The following is a 15,469-nucleotide window of genomic DNA, read 5'->3' on the forward strand; positions in this document are numbered from 1 at the left end:
CGGATGCTCCCTGACCTGCTGTGCTTTTCCAGCGCCACAATTTTTGACTCCGACTCTCCAACATCTGAAGTCCTCACTTTCTTCTATTTTCTATGTGCCTATGCATGAAGGACATGTGATTCCAATGTATTTGTGAAAATGGAGACCAGGTATGAACCTGCTCAAACGCACCTGTCGAGCTCCCAGCACTCAGTGCACTCGTCATGCTGACACTGTCATCCAACCATGTGCTGTAGGTGAACGAGTCTCTTTTATGAGGTGTTCCGACTGAAGAAAGGCTGTCCTGTTTACACAAACAAACACTGGAGATTGATCCATGTTCAGCTAAACAGAATCTGTGAAGAACAAATGCTCAGGGTGGGAGAAACTGAGGAATAGATTAATCGTTTACAGATAGACAAAGCAAAATTGTCTACATGACTGGATTCCTTCGGGAATGGGATGGGGGTTATGCAATGCAGGTTTACAGCTACACTGAACTCTTTATTAGAGTTTGACAGATTCCAGCTGCAGGTGTTAGTCAGTTGAACCAAGTTTTATTGGGGAATAGGGGATCACATCCGAACAACAGATTACAAATTCTATTGTTTTGACAAATAACTAACCCAGACACAAAAACTGGAGGAGGTCCTTCAGCCCCGTGAACTTGCTCCACCATTCATTAAGATCATGGCTGATCATCAAGCTCAATTTGGGCAGCACGATGGCTCAGTGTTTAGTACTGCTGCCTCACAGTGCTGGGGAACTGGGTTTGATTCCTGCTTTGGGTGACTGTCTGTGTGGAGTTTGCACATTCTCTCCGTGTCTGCGTGGATTTCCTTTGGGTGCTCCGGTTTCCTTCCACAGTCCAAAGGTGCAGGTTAAGTGAATTGGCCATGCTAAATTGCTCATAATGTCTGTGGATGTGTGGGCTAGGTGGGTTAGCCATGGGAAATGTGGGGTTTCAGGTATAGGGTGGAGGGGTTTAGTTTGGGTGCGATATCCTTTGGAGAGCCAGGGTGGACTTGATAAGCTAAATGGCCTCTTTTTACACTGTAGGGATTCTATAATTCCACTTTCCCAAATTTTATAATGTATGAAAATCTATGGATCTCCATCTTAGAAATACTCTACAACTGCATGTCCACAAGTCTTTGGGAAGAGTGTTCCAAATGTTCACAATTTTCTGAGTGAAGAAATGTTTCTTCCTGTTCACTCCTTCAATGCCTCATCTGTGATTTTGAGACCATCACTCCCTCGCTCAGGATGTTCCACGGGATGGAAACAAACTCTGAAAAACCCACTCTCCCAAAACCTTGTAACAGTTTTCCAGTTTTCAATTAGACCAATTCTCATTCTTAGGAACTGCAGAAAATATGGCCCATTCCACTTCTAGGTCAGTCCTCTCATCGTTAAAACACAAACTCTCCCATCTCCCCTCCACAGGTGCTGCCTGACTAGCTGAGTATTTCTCACGTGTACTTTTGTTTCTCCGAAAGGGATCAGTTAATACGAAGGGCACCATCTCAAAGTAAGTAGTCACTTTAACAGGAGACGACCTCAGTGACTCCTTCCAATCACTGTGATACAGCTAGTATTCACCTGTCTAAATAAATCCCCCAGTCCTTCTACCCCACCAATCTCCGGATACCTCTGCCATGTCCACCACCCACAGTCAGATCCCCCCACCAGAGATATATTTCCTATTTCCCTCCCTACTCCCTACCCCTTTCAGCATTCTGCAGAGACCATTCCTTCCGTGACTCGCTCGTTAGGTCCACACATCACACCACCACACCACCACACCCCCCCCCCCCACCACCAACCCACCTTCCACTCCCAGCACCTTCCCTTGCCACTGCAAGAGGTGTAAAACCTGCGCCCACACCTCCCCCCTCACCTCTATCAAAGGCCCCAAAGGATCCTTCCACATCCGACAGAGATTTTCCTGCACATCCAAACACCTCACCTATTGTGTCCATTGCTCTCGATGTGGTTTCCTCTACACCGGGGAGACAGGATGCCAACTTGTGGAATCTCTAGGACAGGTGCACCAAACAACCCCATTGCGTTGTGACCAACCATTTCAACTCCCCCTCCCACTCCGCCAAGGACATGCAAGTCCTCGGTCTCCTCTACTGCCAAACTCTAGCTACCCGTTGCCTGGAGGAAGAGCACCTCATCTTCCGCCTTGGGACCTTCCAACTACATGGGACCAATGTTGATTTCACCCATTTCTCCATCTTCCCTACCCCACCTTATTCCAGGACTAACCCTCCAACTCAGCATCACCCCCTTCAGCTATCCTATCTGTCCATCTTCCTTCTCACCTATCTGCCCCACCCTCCTCTCCGACCTATCACCATCACTCCCACCTTCATCGACCTATCACTTTCCCAGCTACCCTCCCGGAGCCCCACCACCCCTCCCATTTATCTCTCAGCTTACACCTGAGACGTTGACTCTCCTGCTCCTTGGATGCTGCCTAGCTGGCTGTGCTTTTCCACCAGCACACTTTTTGACTCTGATCTCCATTATCTGCAGTCCTCACCTTCTCCTAAATAAACCAGATCCCCACTCAGCTGTCAGACAGGATACCACAGGGTTTAATTACTAAATCTTTTTCAGATGGATGGCTGGTTTGAACACAAGATACAGTAAGTTGTGGTAACAACTCAATATTTCATGGAATAAGGTTTATTGATGTTTGTCATAATCTGATTAGCTTTATAACTGAAACAAGTTCAGCCAAGTGGACCTTCTAGAAAATGAGTCCATGATTGGGGCTGTTAATCTGGTCTAATCAAGGAGCCCTGGCTGACAGATATAAACAGGAGTGTCTCCCCCTCCAACTCTATTTTGATTTAATCCCTGCCCTCCCCTTCACTGTTTGATCACACAGCATTGCCCTTTGATGTGGAGGGCACTGCTTGTCACTGGCTACCCGGGTGTTTCCTTTCTTCCTGGTGGTGGAAACCGAATAAAGATTTGTGCACCTTGTGTCTTTTCACTGTGTCTCACATCTGCACACACACAAAATGGGTGCTGGGGAAAATAAGCACTATTGCAGTTAGGCGGTAGTGTGGGGGTAAACAAAAAAGAAGAAAAAAAAAGGTTTGTCAGAAAAAAAAATAAACAGGAGTGTCTCCCCCTCCAACTCTATTTTGGTTTAATCCCTGCCCTCCCCTTCACTGTCTGATCACACAGCATTGCCCTTAGAGAAGGGCACTGCATGTCACTCAGGTCTTTCCTTTCTTCCGACAAAAAAACACAAATGTCAGAGGTCCTGTTCACTCTGGAGCTGACTCTGAGGGAGTTGGATCAGTGTCAGGTTCTCACTGTGTCTAAATAAAGAGTGACTTGGTGACAGGACATCTGCCTCTGTGGAGTTATTCCACTTAGTGTCACCAGTTAACAAAGAAATATTGTGTGTCCCTGGAGGTAGTTTAGCCAAATATTGTTCTGACTCAGTTCAACATCACCTCTAAACTTGCTTTGGGGAGAAACTTAAATTCTGTCATTAGCATCCATGTAAGGATAGCATTACAGTGAACAGCTGCAACATAACCAGAATACATTTCCCCGAATTGTTGCTGTTATCTGCACATTTCGACGGAAGTACTGAACACAGCTTTATAAACTCCCAACCTGCTCAAACTGCTGCCAAGCCCTACACTGACATTGACTCTTTATAAATGTCACATCGTTAAAGGTTTCAGTCGCCTGGGGTTCTCTTTCAAACATTTTGACCTTTAACCAAAACCTTTATGGAAATAAGGTTATCTTGAATTTAATTGGATGGGCAGCTAGTTTCTAAGAAAATTTCACGACACCAGCCAATAAAACCTTCTCTTTAAAACCTATGACAGTAAAGAAGAATGGTCAATAACAACTCCCGCATTGAATTGCTGGGTGCTGTATTTGAGGTGGCTTCATATCTGATAGACACTGGCCAGGAAGCTAATGGCTGTGTTTTACATGGAAGGGTTAAAACTCATGCCTGAGCTCATGCAGTTGGAGCTGAGGGGTGTGAGGGGAGGATTCTAGGTTACTTGGTCAGGTTGTGCTGAGCTGGTTGATCTCCATTAGGGGGTTGTAAGGACGGTTTGACTCTCACAATGGGCAGTACATTTAAGAGAGAGATAAATTTCTAGATTTTAAGGCATCAAGAGATGTGGGGAGGAAGCAGGAATATGGCATCGAAATAGTTATCAGCCATGATCCTACTGAATGGTGGAGAAGGGCTGAAGGGCTGGTATCTATATTCCAAAGGGGCAAAGCCAGTGTCCCTGATTACCAGTGATTACTGAGGGAAGGTGTATTCCTCCAGCAGTGATGTGGGACAGCAGTGAGCTCAATATGGTGCCTTCTGCGTAGACCCCAACATTCATGATATTCAAACATGTCGAGTGATCCTCCAGGAAGAATAGAGGCAGGATGTGAATTCGGGGGATATCACATTCCACCATGAAGCTTTGGCAAGACTGACTGAATGAGGAGGAAAGATCAAATGCCAGTTAGTAATAGTTGGAGAGCAGTGACTTGATTTAACTAATTGGGTGAACCAAGACCAAGGCGGCATCGTTTAGTATTTTCAGTTACCATTCCAGTGTCATAGTCTTCGAGAACTTCATTCTCTTCCACAACGCTGGCAAAGCTGCTGGCATTCGAAGATGATCGCGAGAGATCTTGACCATCATTTAAAACTTTCTGATTTGTTACGGCTCTAAAAGTGAAGGAAACAAACAGTCACCTTCTAGAACCAAGAGTAGGTTACTTTTCATTAATATGTATTTAATGAACAAACCTATTTTTCTGGAGAATCCATTTCTGTTAATGAAGTTTAAAGTGTACATGTTCTATTTTATGATTTCTCAATTGCTATAAAATTAAAATCAGTTCTGCTACATGTATTCACAACCTTCAACTGCATTACAGCCGTTACAGCCAATGTGACCCAGTCAGAGAGCAGTTCATCAGCACGGAGCTGGCATTGGGCCAGAATTTACTGCTCCAGTTACAAAAGCAAATTCAATGTGAAATCAGATTCTGCAAATAAACTAAAGAGAGAGGGAAAGGAAGATTAGATTGAGTGAAAATAAAAGAAAGACAGAATGATAATGTGAAAAGTAATAATAAAGGATTAACAAATGTTAACTTGTACTGGGACAAATCCTACCTTCTATAGAAAGTTTATTTCAAAGCGAGTACAAAAGACAGAAACTTCACACAGTCCAGTACGTTGAGAATAGTCCATAAAACTATAAGAAATAGGAGCAATGCAGGCCATTCAGTCAATTAAGTGTGTTTCATCATTCAACGAGATCATGGCTGATCTGCTAATCCTCAACTTCACTTACTGCCTTTTCCTCATGACCTTGACTTCCCCGTTACTGATTCATCCATCTACTTACATAGACCATAGAACGTAAAGCACAGTACAGGCCATTCAGCCCTCAATGTTGCGCCAACCTGTGAAAATAATCTGATGGCCATCTAACCTACACCGTTCCATTAGTATCCATATGTATGTCCAATGCCCATTTAAATGCCCTTAACATCGGCGAGTCTACTACTGTTGTAGGCAGGCTGTTCCATGCCCCTACTACTCTCTGAGTGAAGAAACTACCCCAATATCTGTCCTAAATCTATCACCCCACAATTTAAAGCTAGATCTCCTCGTGTTAGCCATCACTATCTGAGGAAAAAGGCTCTCACTGTCCACCCTATCTAACCCTCTGATTATCTTATACATCCCGATTAAGTCATCTCTCAACCTTCTTCACTCCAAAGAAAACAGCCTCAGCCTTTCCTCATAAGACCTTCCTTCTTACCAGGCAACATCCTAGTAAATCTCCTCTGAACCCTTTCCAATGTTTCAACATCCTTCCTACAATGCCTACCAGAACCACACGCAATACTCCAGGTGCAGCCGCACCAGTGTCTTGTACAGCTATAGCATGACCTCGTGGCTCCGAAATTCAATGCCCCTACTGATAAACGCCAACACACCATATGCCTTCTTAACAACCCCATCAACCTGGATGGTAACTTTCAGTGAACTATCTCACACGTTTCCACATTAAACTCCATTTGCCACTTCTCAGCCGAGCTCTGCATCTTATCATGTCTCTCTGTAACCCACAACATCCTTTGGCACTATCCACAACTCTGCCTACCTTAGTGTCATCCACAAATTTACTAACCCATCCTTCTAAGCCCACATCCAGATCACTTATAAAAATGACAAACAGCAGTGGCCCCAAAACAAATCCTAGTGGCACACCACTGGTAACTGAACATTTCCAATCAACCACCACCCTCTGTCTTCTTTCAGCTAGCCAATTTCTGATCCAAACCGCTAAATCACCTTCAATCCCTAAACTCTGTATTTTATGTAATAGACTACTGTGTGGAACCTTATCAAATGCATTCAATTTCTGCTTTCAATAGACTTAACGACCCAGCGTCAACATCCCTCTGTGGTAAAGAATTCCACCCCTTCACTACATTCAGACAAAAAAATTCCTCACCTTTGTCTTAAATGGGTGACCCTTTACTCTGAGATGATGCCCTCTGGTCCTAGATTCCCCCTACAAGGGGAAGCCCACCATGTAAGTTTTAACAAAGTCACCGCACATTCTTATAAACCACAATGAGTACAGGGCCAAGCTCCTCAACCTCTCCTCATAAAACAATCCCTCCGTAACAAGGAAAGGTAGTGAACATTCTCTAGACTACCACCACGGCCAGTATATCTTTCCTACAGTAAAGAAACCAAAGTTGTTCACAGTATTCCAGCTGTGATCTCACGAGTATCTTGTATAGTTTTAGCAAGAGCTCCCTATTCTTCAAATCCAATCCATTTGAAATAAAGGCCAAAAGTCTGTTTGTTTTCCTATTGCCTGTGTTTTGTGATTCATATACAAGGATTCCCAAAAATTCCTCTGTGCTGCAGCTTTCTGCAGTCTTTCTCCATTTAATTAATATTCAGTTCCTCGATTCTAAAAACAGTAAAGACACTAGGGGTCCTTTCTTTAGTAAAAGTTAGAGGTGATCTGAGTTGAAACTTTATTGCTGGAACAGCACAGCAGGTCAGGCAGCATCCAGGGAACAGGAGATTCGACGTTTTGGGCACAGGCCCTTCTTCAGGAATGAGTAGAGAGTGTTCAGCAGGAGAAGATAAAAGGTAGGGAGGAGGGACTTGGAGGAGGGGCGTTGGAAATGTGATAGGTGGAAAGAGGTCAAGGTGAGGGTGATAGGTCGGAGTAGGATGGAGGCGGAGAGGTCAAGAAGAAGACTGCAGGTCAGGAAGGCGGTGCCGGGCTGGAGGGATCCGGCTGAGACAAGGTGGGGGAGGGGGGATGAAGAAACTGGTGAAGTCCAAGTTCATCCCCTGCGGTTGGAGGGTTCCCAGTCGGAAGATAAGACGCTCCTCCTCCGACCGTCGGGTTGTTGTGGTTTGGCGGTGGATGAGTCCAATGACCTGCATATCCTCGGTGGAGTGGGAGGGGGAGTTGAAATGCTGTGCTACAGGTTGGTTGGGTTGGTTCGTCCAGGTGGCCCAGAGGTGCTCTCTGAATCGCTCCGCAAGTAGGCGGCCTGTCTCCCCAATATAGAGGAGGCCACACCGGCTGCAGCGGATGCAGTAGATGATGTGGGTGGAGGTGCAGGTGAATCTGTGGCGGATATGGAAGTTTCCTTTGGGGCCTTGGAGAGAAGTGAGGGGGGAGGTGTGGGCGCAAGTGTTGCACCTCCTGCGGTTGCAAGGGAAGGTGCCGGGAGTGGAGGTTGGGTCGGTGGGGGGTGTGGATCTGACAAGGGAGTCGCGGAGGGAGTGGTCTCTACGGAAAGCTGATAGGGGAGGGGAGGGAAATATATCCTTGGTGCTGGGGTCTGTTTGGAGGTGGCGGAAGTGACGGCGGATGATGCGCTGTACATGGAGATTGGTGGGGTGGTAGGTGAGGACCAGTGGGGTTCTGTCCTGGTGGCGGTTGGAGGGGCGGGGCTCAAGGGCGGAGGAGCGGGAAGTGGAGGAGATGCGGTGGAGGGCACCGTCGACCACGTCGGGGGGGAAATTGCGGTCCTTGAAGAAGGAGGCCATCTGTGTTGTACGTATTTTGAACTGGTCCTCCTGGGAGCAGATGCGGCGGAGACGAAGGAATTGGGAGAATGGGATGGCGTTTTTACAGGGGGCAGGATGGGAGGAGGTGTAGTCCAGGTAGCTGTGGGAGTCGGTTGGTTTGTAGTAGATGTCCGTGTTGATTCGGTCGCCTGAGATAGAAACAGAAAGGTCTAGGAAGGGGAGGGAGGAGTCCGAGACTGTCCAGGTGAATTTGAGGTCGGGGTGGAAGGTGTTAGTGTAGTGGATGAACAGTTCAACCTCCTCGTGGGAGCACGAGGTAGCGCCGATACAGTCATCAATGTAGCGAAGGAAAAGATGGGGGGTGGGGCCAGTGTAGTTGCGGAAGATGGATTGTTCCACATACCCTACGAAGAGGCAGGCATAGCTGGGGCCCATGCGGGTGCCCATGGCTACTCCTTTTGTTTGGAGAAAGTGGGAGGATTGGAAAGAAAAGTTGTTCAGGGTGAGGACCAGTTCGGTCAGTCGAAGGAGGGTGTCGGTGGAAGGGTACTGGGTGGTACGGCGGGAAAGGAAGAAGCGGAGTGCTTTGAGTCCTTCGTGATGGGGGATGGAGGTGTATAGGGACTGGATGTCCATGGTGAAGATGAGGCGTTGGGGACTGGGGAAGCGAAAATCATGGAGGAGGTGGAGGGCGTGGGTGGTGTCACGAACGTAGTGGGGAGTTCTTGGACTAAGGGGGACAGGACCATGTCGAGGTACGCAGAGATGAGTTCGGTTGGGCAGGAGCAGGCTGAGACGATGGGTCGGCCGGGGCAGTCAGGTTTGTGGATTTTGGGCAGGAGGTAGAAACGGGCGGTGCGGGGTTGTGGGACTATGAGGTTGGAGGCGGTGGATGGGAGGTCCCCTGAGGTGATGAGGTTATGGATGGTCTGGGAGATGATGGTTTGGTGGTGGGGGGCGGGGTCATGGTCAAGGGGACGGTAGGAGGAGGTATCTGCGAGCTGGCGTTTGGCCTCAGCGGTGTAGAGGTCGGTGTGCCAAACTACTACTGTGCCTCCCTTGTCAGCTGGTTTGATGGTGAGGTTGGGGTTGGAACGGAGGGAGTGGAGGGCTGCGCGTTCCGAGGGTGAGAGGTTGGAGTGGGTGAGAGGGGTGGGGGAGTTCAGGTAGCGGTTAATATCGCGGCGGCAGTTTGCTATGAAGAGGTCGAGGACAGGTAGGAGGCCAGCACGGGGTGTCCAGGTGGACGGGGTGTGTTGGAGGTGGGAGAAGGGGTCGTCAGAGGGTGGGCGAGAGGTGATCTGACACAGGTCTCTAAAAGTATCAAGTGAATATGAAGGCATGAAGTACGAAGATAGGATAGTGAAGAAGGTGTATGGTATGCATTCCTTTATTGGTCAGTACATTGAGTGTAGCAGTTGGGAGGTCATGTTGCAGCTGTACTGTTTAGGCCACTTTTGAAATATTGCGTGCACTTCTGCTGTCCCTCCTGTCAGAAGGATGTTGTGAAACTTGAAAGGGTTCAGAAAGGATAACTAGACAAAGTCTTTTCCCTGGGGTCGGGGAGTCCAGAACTAGAGGGCATAGGTTTAGGGTGAGGGGGTAAGATATAAAAAGGACCTAAGGGCAACTTTTTCACGCAGAGGATGGTACGTGTATGGAATGAGCTGCCAGAGGATGTGGTGGAGGCTGGTACAATTACAACATTTAAAAGGCATCTGGATGGGTATATTAATAAGAAGGGTTTAGAGGAATATGGGCTGGGTGCTGGCAAATGGGACTAGAATAGGTTGACATATCTGGTCGGCATGGACAAGTTGGACCAAAGGGTCTGTTTCCGTGCTATATCTCTCTATGACTATGGTTCAATAGGGTGGCTAAACAGTAGAAGACGTTTATTTGGGGAGGGGTGTGCTCGTCCAAACTTGTGTGTTATAAATTTAAGATAGTCACTGATAAAACCACTAAGGAAATGAGGAAGGATCTTCTTTATGAAGACAGTGTTTAAAATGTGCTCCCACTTGGAGTAATTGAGGAAATCATAAAGATCCATTGATGATGTAGCTGGATCAGTTCAGGCTTGAAGGGCTGAATGGCCTACTCCTGCTCCTATTTCTATGTTTGACAGTGATTGAACTCCTTTTACCTGTAAGTCCAGAAAAATGCTTTCAGAACAAGCCTAATTTCACTTGTCATCTTCCAATGCAGCACTGAGATTTGTCAATGGCAAGAAGATTCTGGAATCACTGAGTGGGTCTGTGAGAGCCAAAATCACCTGAACATACCTATTCTTGGTGGTGGGTATCTCTGGAGAACTCTGATTGGATGAATTATCAGACTTTGGTTCCTGTGAGACATGCCCACTGTCTGGGGTTTTCTGGGTACTTGACGTGCTCTCTCTGTGGAAATCAAAGAACATGAAAAACTGAACATTTAAAAGCAAATTTACTGCAAGAATGAATTCAGTAATTAAAATTTTATCTCAAGAATTACAATGACATTCAAAATCTGTCAGGGAGCAGTCTGAAATGTCTATAGTGAAGTAGAGTCATAGAGGTATACAGCATGGAAACAGACCCTTCGGTCCAAATCATCCATGCTGACCAAACATCCCAGTCTCATTTGCCAGCACTTGGCCCATATCCCTCTAAACCCTTCCTATTCATATACCCATCCAGATGCTTTTAAATGTTGTAATTGTACCAGCCTCCATCACTTCCTCTGGCAGCTCATTCCATACACACACCACCCTCTGCATGAACAATTTGCCCCTCAGCTCCTATTTATGCTTTCCCTCTCACCTTAAACCAACTCCTCTATCCCGGGGGAAAAGACCTTGTCTATTTACTCTCTCCATGCCCCTCATGATTTTATAAACCTTTATAAGGTCACCCCTCAGCCTCCGACACTCAAGGGAAAACAGCCCCAGCTTGTTCAGCCTCTCCCTATAGCTCAAGCCCTCGAACCCTGGCAACATCCTTGTAAATCTTTTCTGAACCCTTTCAAGTTTCATAACATCCTTCCTATAGAAAGGAGATTAGAATTGCACACAATATTCCAAAAGAGATGTCACCAATGTCTTGTACAGCTGCAACATGACCTCCCAACTCCTGTACTCAATATTATGACCAATGAAGGCAAACATACAAAACACCTTCTTCACCACCTTCTTTTCTCAGTGATGATCTTAAATGTACGTTCTTCAATTATCCACTCAGTAAACTATGCTAGTAGTTTTCCAGGAAAACAGAACTGCATTTTTATAGCACACTTCATGATTTCAGGATAGCCTGAAGCACTTTGCAGACACTGAAATAGTTTCAAATGTAGTCACTGTTATCTTGTATGAAATCTGGGAGTTAATTTGTGTGCAGCAAGCTCCCACAAACAGCACTGTAATAACAATAGAGTGTCTGTCCTGAGGTGTTTGCTCATGGTTAGATGTTGCCTAGAACATCAGGAGATCTCCCACACTCTTCTTCAACTACTGCCATGGTCATTCGAAAAAACAGCCAGGCCGTGGCTTTGTGTATCCTTGGAAAGAGGTACCTTTACATACAGCTCTGCTTCAGTGTTTAATACTGTACCCTGACATATCCATACACTGAAGCAGGAGGAGAAGTTGTTTTGAGATATAGTCATCTCATTGTTAACATGTAACTCAGTATAAACATTGGTTTCCTACCTCCCATTCTGGATCCTCTCCCTAGCCTGTAGCCAACTCCAAAATGGGGGAAAAAAAAATCAGACTTCTTTTAAAATAAAAGACAAAAGACAAATATTGTCCACAAGGGGCATAATTAGATTAACTGAAAACCAAACACCAAAGGAGAGAAACTAATGGAGGAGAGGGGAGGTTAAATTAAAATAGAGTTGGGTGGGGATATAATGCACCCCTGAAACGCCGACCACTCATCTCCCTCCACCACCACCCTCTCCCCCAACCCACTCAGAGTTGTAGATATGTACAGCATGGAAACTGACCCTTCGGTCCAACCCGTCCATGCCAACCAGATATCCGAACCCAATCTAATCCCACCTGCCAGCACCCACCCCATATCCCTCCAAACCCTTCCTATTCATATACCCATCCAAATGTCTCTTAAATGTTGCAATTGTACCAGCATCCACCACTTCCTCTTTCAGCTCATTCCATACACGTACCACCCTCTGTGTGAAAAAGTTGCCTCTTAGGTCGTTTTATATCTTTCCCCTCTCACCCTAAACCTAGACCCTCTAGTTCTGGACTCCCCGACCCCAGGGGAGTTGATTTGTTGATTTGTTGATTTATCCTATTCAGGCCCCTCGTAATTTTGTAAACCTCTAGAAGGTCACCCCTCAGCCGCCGACGTTCCAGGGAAAACAGCCCCAGCCTGTTCAGCGTCTCCCTATAGCTCAAATCCTCCAACCCTGGCAACATCCTTGTAAATCATTTCTGAACCCTTTCAAGTTTCATAACATCTTTCCGATAGGAAGGAGACCAGAATTACACACCGCTCCCAGAAAACCTCAAGGGTACCAGTGGAAAAGCTCAACTGGTTTTTATACGTCAATGTTCAACTCTTCCTTCTTCTCATAAACATAAATTTTCTTACATAAAACTCACCTTTTCTTTTCCCCATCGCCAAATCACCAGTGGTTTATTTTTCATCTATGAAGCACCACCAATAAATCACTCATGTTCCAATTAAATCATTTGTGTGTGAAGTCTGTTAAAGGTAGTGCAGATGGTGAAAGGTGAGGGACAGGTAGGGGGTGCAGAAATCAGCTCACTGTTAAACTCCATTGAGCATCAGTTGCTCCTAATGACCACTGACATGCTCCAGTGACCTGCATGTCTAACATTGTCACTGGAGTGTTAATCCTGAGCAAGGGTTCATGACTCAGGGAACTCAATATCATAGAACATAGAACATAGAACATAGAAGAATACAGCGCAGTACAGGCCCTTCGGCCCTCGATGTTGCGCCGATCCAAGCCCACCTAACCTACACTAGCCCACTATCCTCCATATGCCTATCCAATGCCCGCTTAAATGCCCATAATGAGGGAGAGTCCACCACTGCTACTGGCAGGGCATTCCATGAACTCACGACTCGCTGAGTAAAGAACCTACCCCTAACATCTGTCCTATACCTACCCCCCCTTAATTTAAAGCTATGCCCCCTTGTAATAGCTGACTCCATACGAGGAAAAAGATTCTCACTGTCGACCCTATCTAAACCCCTAATCATCTTATACACCTCTATCAAGTCACCCCTAAACCTTCTTTTCTCCAATGAAAACAACCCCAAGTGCCTCAGCCTTTCCTCATACGATCTTTCTACCATACCAGGCAACATCCTGGTAAACCTCCTCTGCACCCGTTCCAGTGCCTCCACATCCTTCCTATAGTATGGCGACCAAAACTGCACACAATACTCCAGATGTGGCCGCACCAGAGTCTTATACAACTGCAACATGACCTCAGTACTCCGGAACTCAATTCCTCTACCAATAAAAGCCAGTACGCCATATGCCTTCTTCACCGCACTATTTACCTGGGTGGCAACTTTCAAAGATCTGTGTACATGGACACCAAGATCCCTCTGCTCATCCACACTACCAAGTATCCGACCGTTAGCCCAGTACCCCATCTTTTTATTACTCTTACCAAAGTGAATCACCTCACACTTAGCTACATTGAACTCCATTTGCCACCTTTCTGCCCAGTTCTGCAGCTTATCTATATCCCGCTGTAACCTGCCACATCCTCCCTCACTGTCTACAACTCCTCCGACTTTCGTATCATCTGCAAACTTGCTCACCCAACCTTCTAACCCCTCCTCCAGGTCATTTATAAAAATGACAAACAGCAATGGTCCCAAAACAGATCCTTGCGGAACACCGCTAGTAACGGCACTCCAAGATGAACCTTTGCCATCAACTACTACCCTCTGTCTTCTTCCAGCCAGCCAACTCCTAATCCAAACCTCTAACTCACCGTCAATGCCATACCTCCGTATTTTTTGCAGTAGTCTACCATGGGGAACCTTATCAAACGCCTTACTAAAATCCATATACACCACATCTACTGCTTTCCCCTCGTCCACCTCCTTAGTCACCTTCTCAAAGAATTCAATAAGGTTTGTGAGGCACGACCTGCCCTTCACAAAACCATGCTGACTATCCTTGATCACATTATCCAGATGTTCATAAATCCTATCCCTTACAATTCTCTCTAAGATTTTGCCCACAACAGAAGTGAGACTCACCGGCCTATAGTTACTAGGGTTATCCCTACTCCCCTTCTTGAACAAGGGAACCACATTTGCTAGCCTCCAATCTTCTGGCACTACTCCTGTAGACAACGAGGACATAAAAATCAAGGCCAATGGCTCTGCAATCTCCTTCCTTCCTTCCCAGAGAATCCTAGGATAAATGCCATCAGGCCCAGGAGTCTTATCTATTTTCACCCTTTCCAGAATTTTCAACACCTCTTCTCTACATACCTCAAAGCCATCCATTCTACTTAATTGTGACTCAGTACTCACATTGACAACAATGTCCTGTTCCTGAGTGAATACTGACGAAAAGTATTCATTCAGTGTCTCCCCAATCTCTTCAGCCTCCACACGCAACTTCCCACTACTATCCTTGACTGGACCTATTCCTACCCTAGTCATTCTTTTATTCCTGACATACCTATAGAAAGCCTTAGGGTTTTCCCTAATCCTACCAACTAAGGACCTTTCATGTCCCCTCCTTGCTGCTCTTAGCTCTCTCTTCAGGTCCTTCCTTTCAATTCAGAGGCAAGTATGATACCACTGAGTCAGGATTAGCAGACTTCATGACATTGAATGAATGGAGTTTCTCAAGCTCAAGTAAAAGAACATGAGGATTTTCAGATTCTCCTCATGAAACCTCTCATGCCCTTGGCCCGTGGCCATATTGCTGACAGCTCCTTGACAGATTATTCCTGTATCCTTTCAATGACCTTGTCATGTTCCTCAAAGCAGGACCACAGCATAATCAGAGGTTTTTAAGGGATATGACATCACTGTTGTGTTCTTTATGCCCATTTTATAAAGCCTATGATGTCTTTGCATTTTTAAAGAAAAATTGATCAACTTGTCCTTCCACTTTTACACATTTCAGCCTTAAGAATTACATCCTTCTGAACCATTTAAGGTTTTGACCAGTTAGCTTACGCTTTATTTTATTCTCCCTCTCAAGACCAACCCCTCACATTAAACCATCACCTCACATTAAATGTTATCCAATATCTGTTTAATCTCTTAACTCCTTTCTGTTCTCTTCTATGAAGGCTGATGTAGGGTATAGATTTACAGAGCTGAAAAACGTGTTGCTGGAAAAGCGCAGCAGGTCAGGCAGCATCCAAGGAGGAGAATCGACGTTTCGGGT

The 15,469-nt window shown here is 46.0% G+C and overlaps 1 protein-coding gene across 15 annotated transcripts in view; it reads right to left on the reverse strand.

Moving 5' to 3' along the window:
• Nucleotides 1-15,469, reverse strand: part of LOC122540477 (rap1 GTPase-activating protein 1) — a 505,352-nt gene that overhangs the window by 20,267 nt on the left and 469,616 nt on the right. For all 15 annotated transcript variants that reach the window (XM_043676342.2, XM_043676343.2, XM_043676331.2 and 12 more), the window contains 3 exons: nt 10,351-10,464; nt 4,582-4,705; nt 172-283 (listed from right to left, as the gene is read on the reverse strand). In XM_043676342.2, the coding sequence (XP_043532277.1) occupies nt 172-283; nt 4,582-4,705; nt 10,351-10,464 (350 nt within the window). The remainder of the gene's footprint in view (nt 1-171; nt 284-4,581; nt 4,706-10,350; nt 10,465-15,469) is intronic.

This window comes from Chiloscyllium plagiosum, unplaced genomic scaffold (genome assembly GCF_037043375.1).
Source record: "Chiloscyllium plagiosum isolate Xiang-an unplaced genomic scaffold, Cpla_swu_hap1 HiC_scaffold_37, whole genome shotgun sequence".
Lineage (NCBI taxonomy): Eukaryota > Metazoa > Chordata > Chondrichthyes > Orectolobiformes > Hemiscylliidae > Chiloscyllium > Chiloscyllium plagiosum.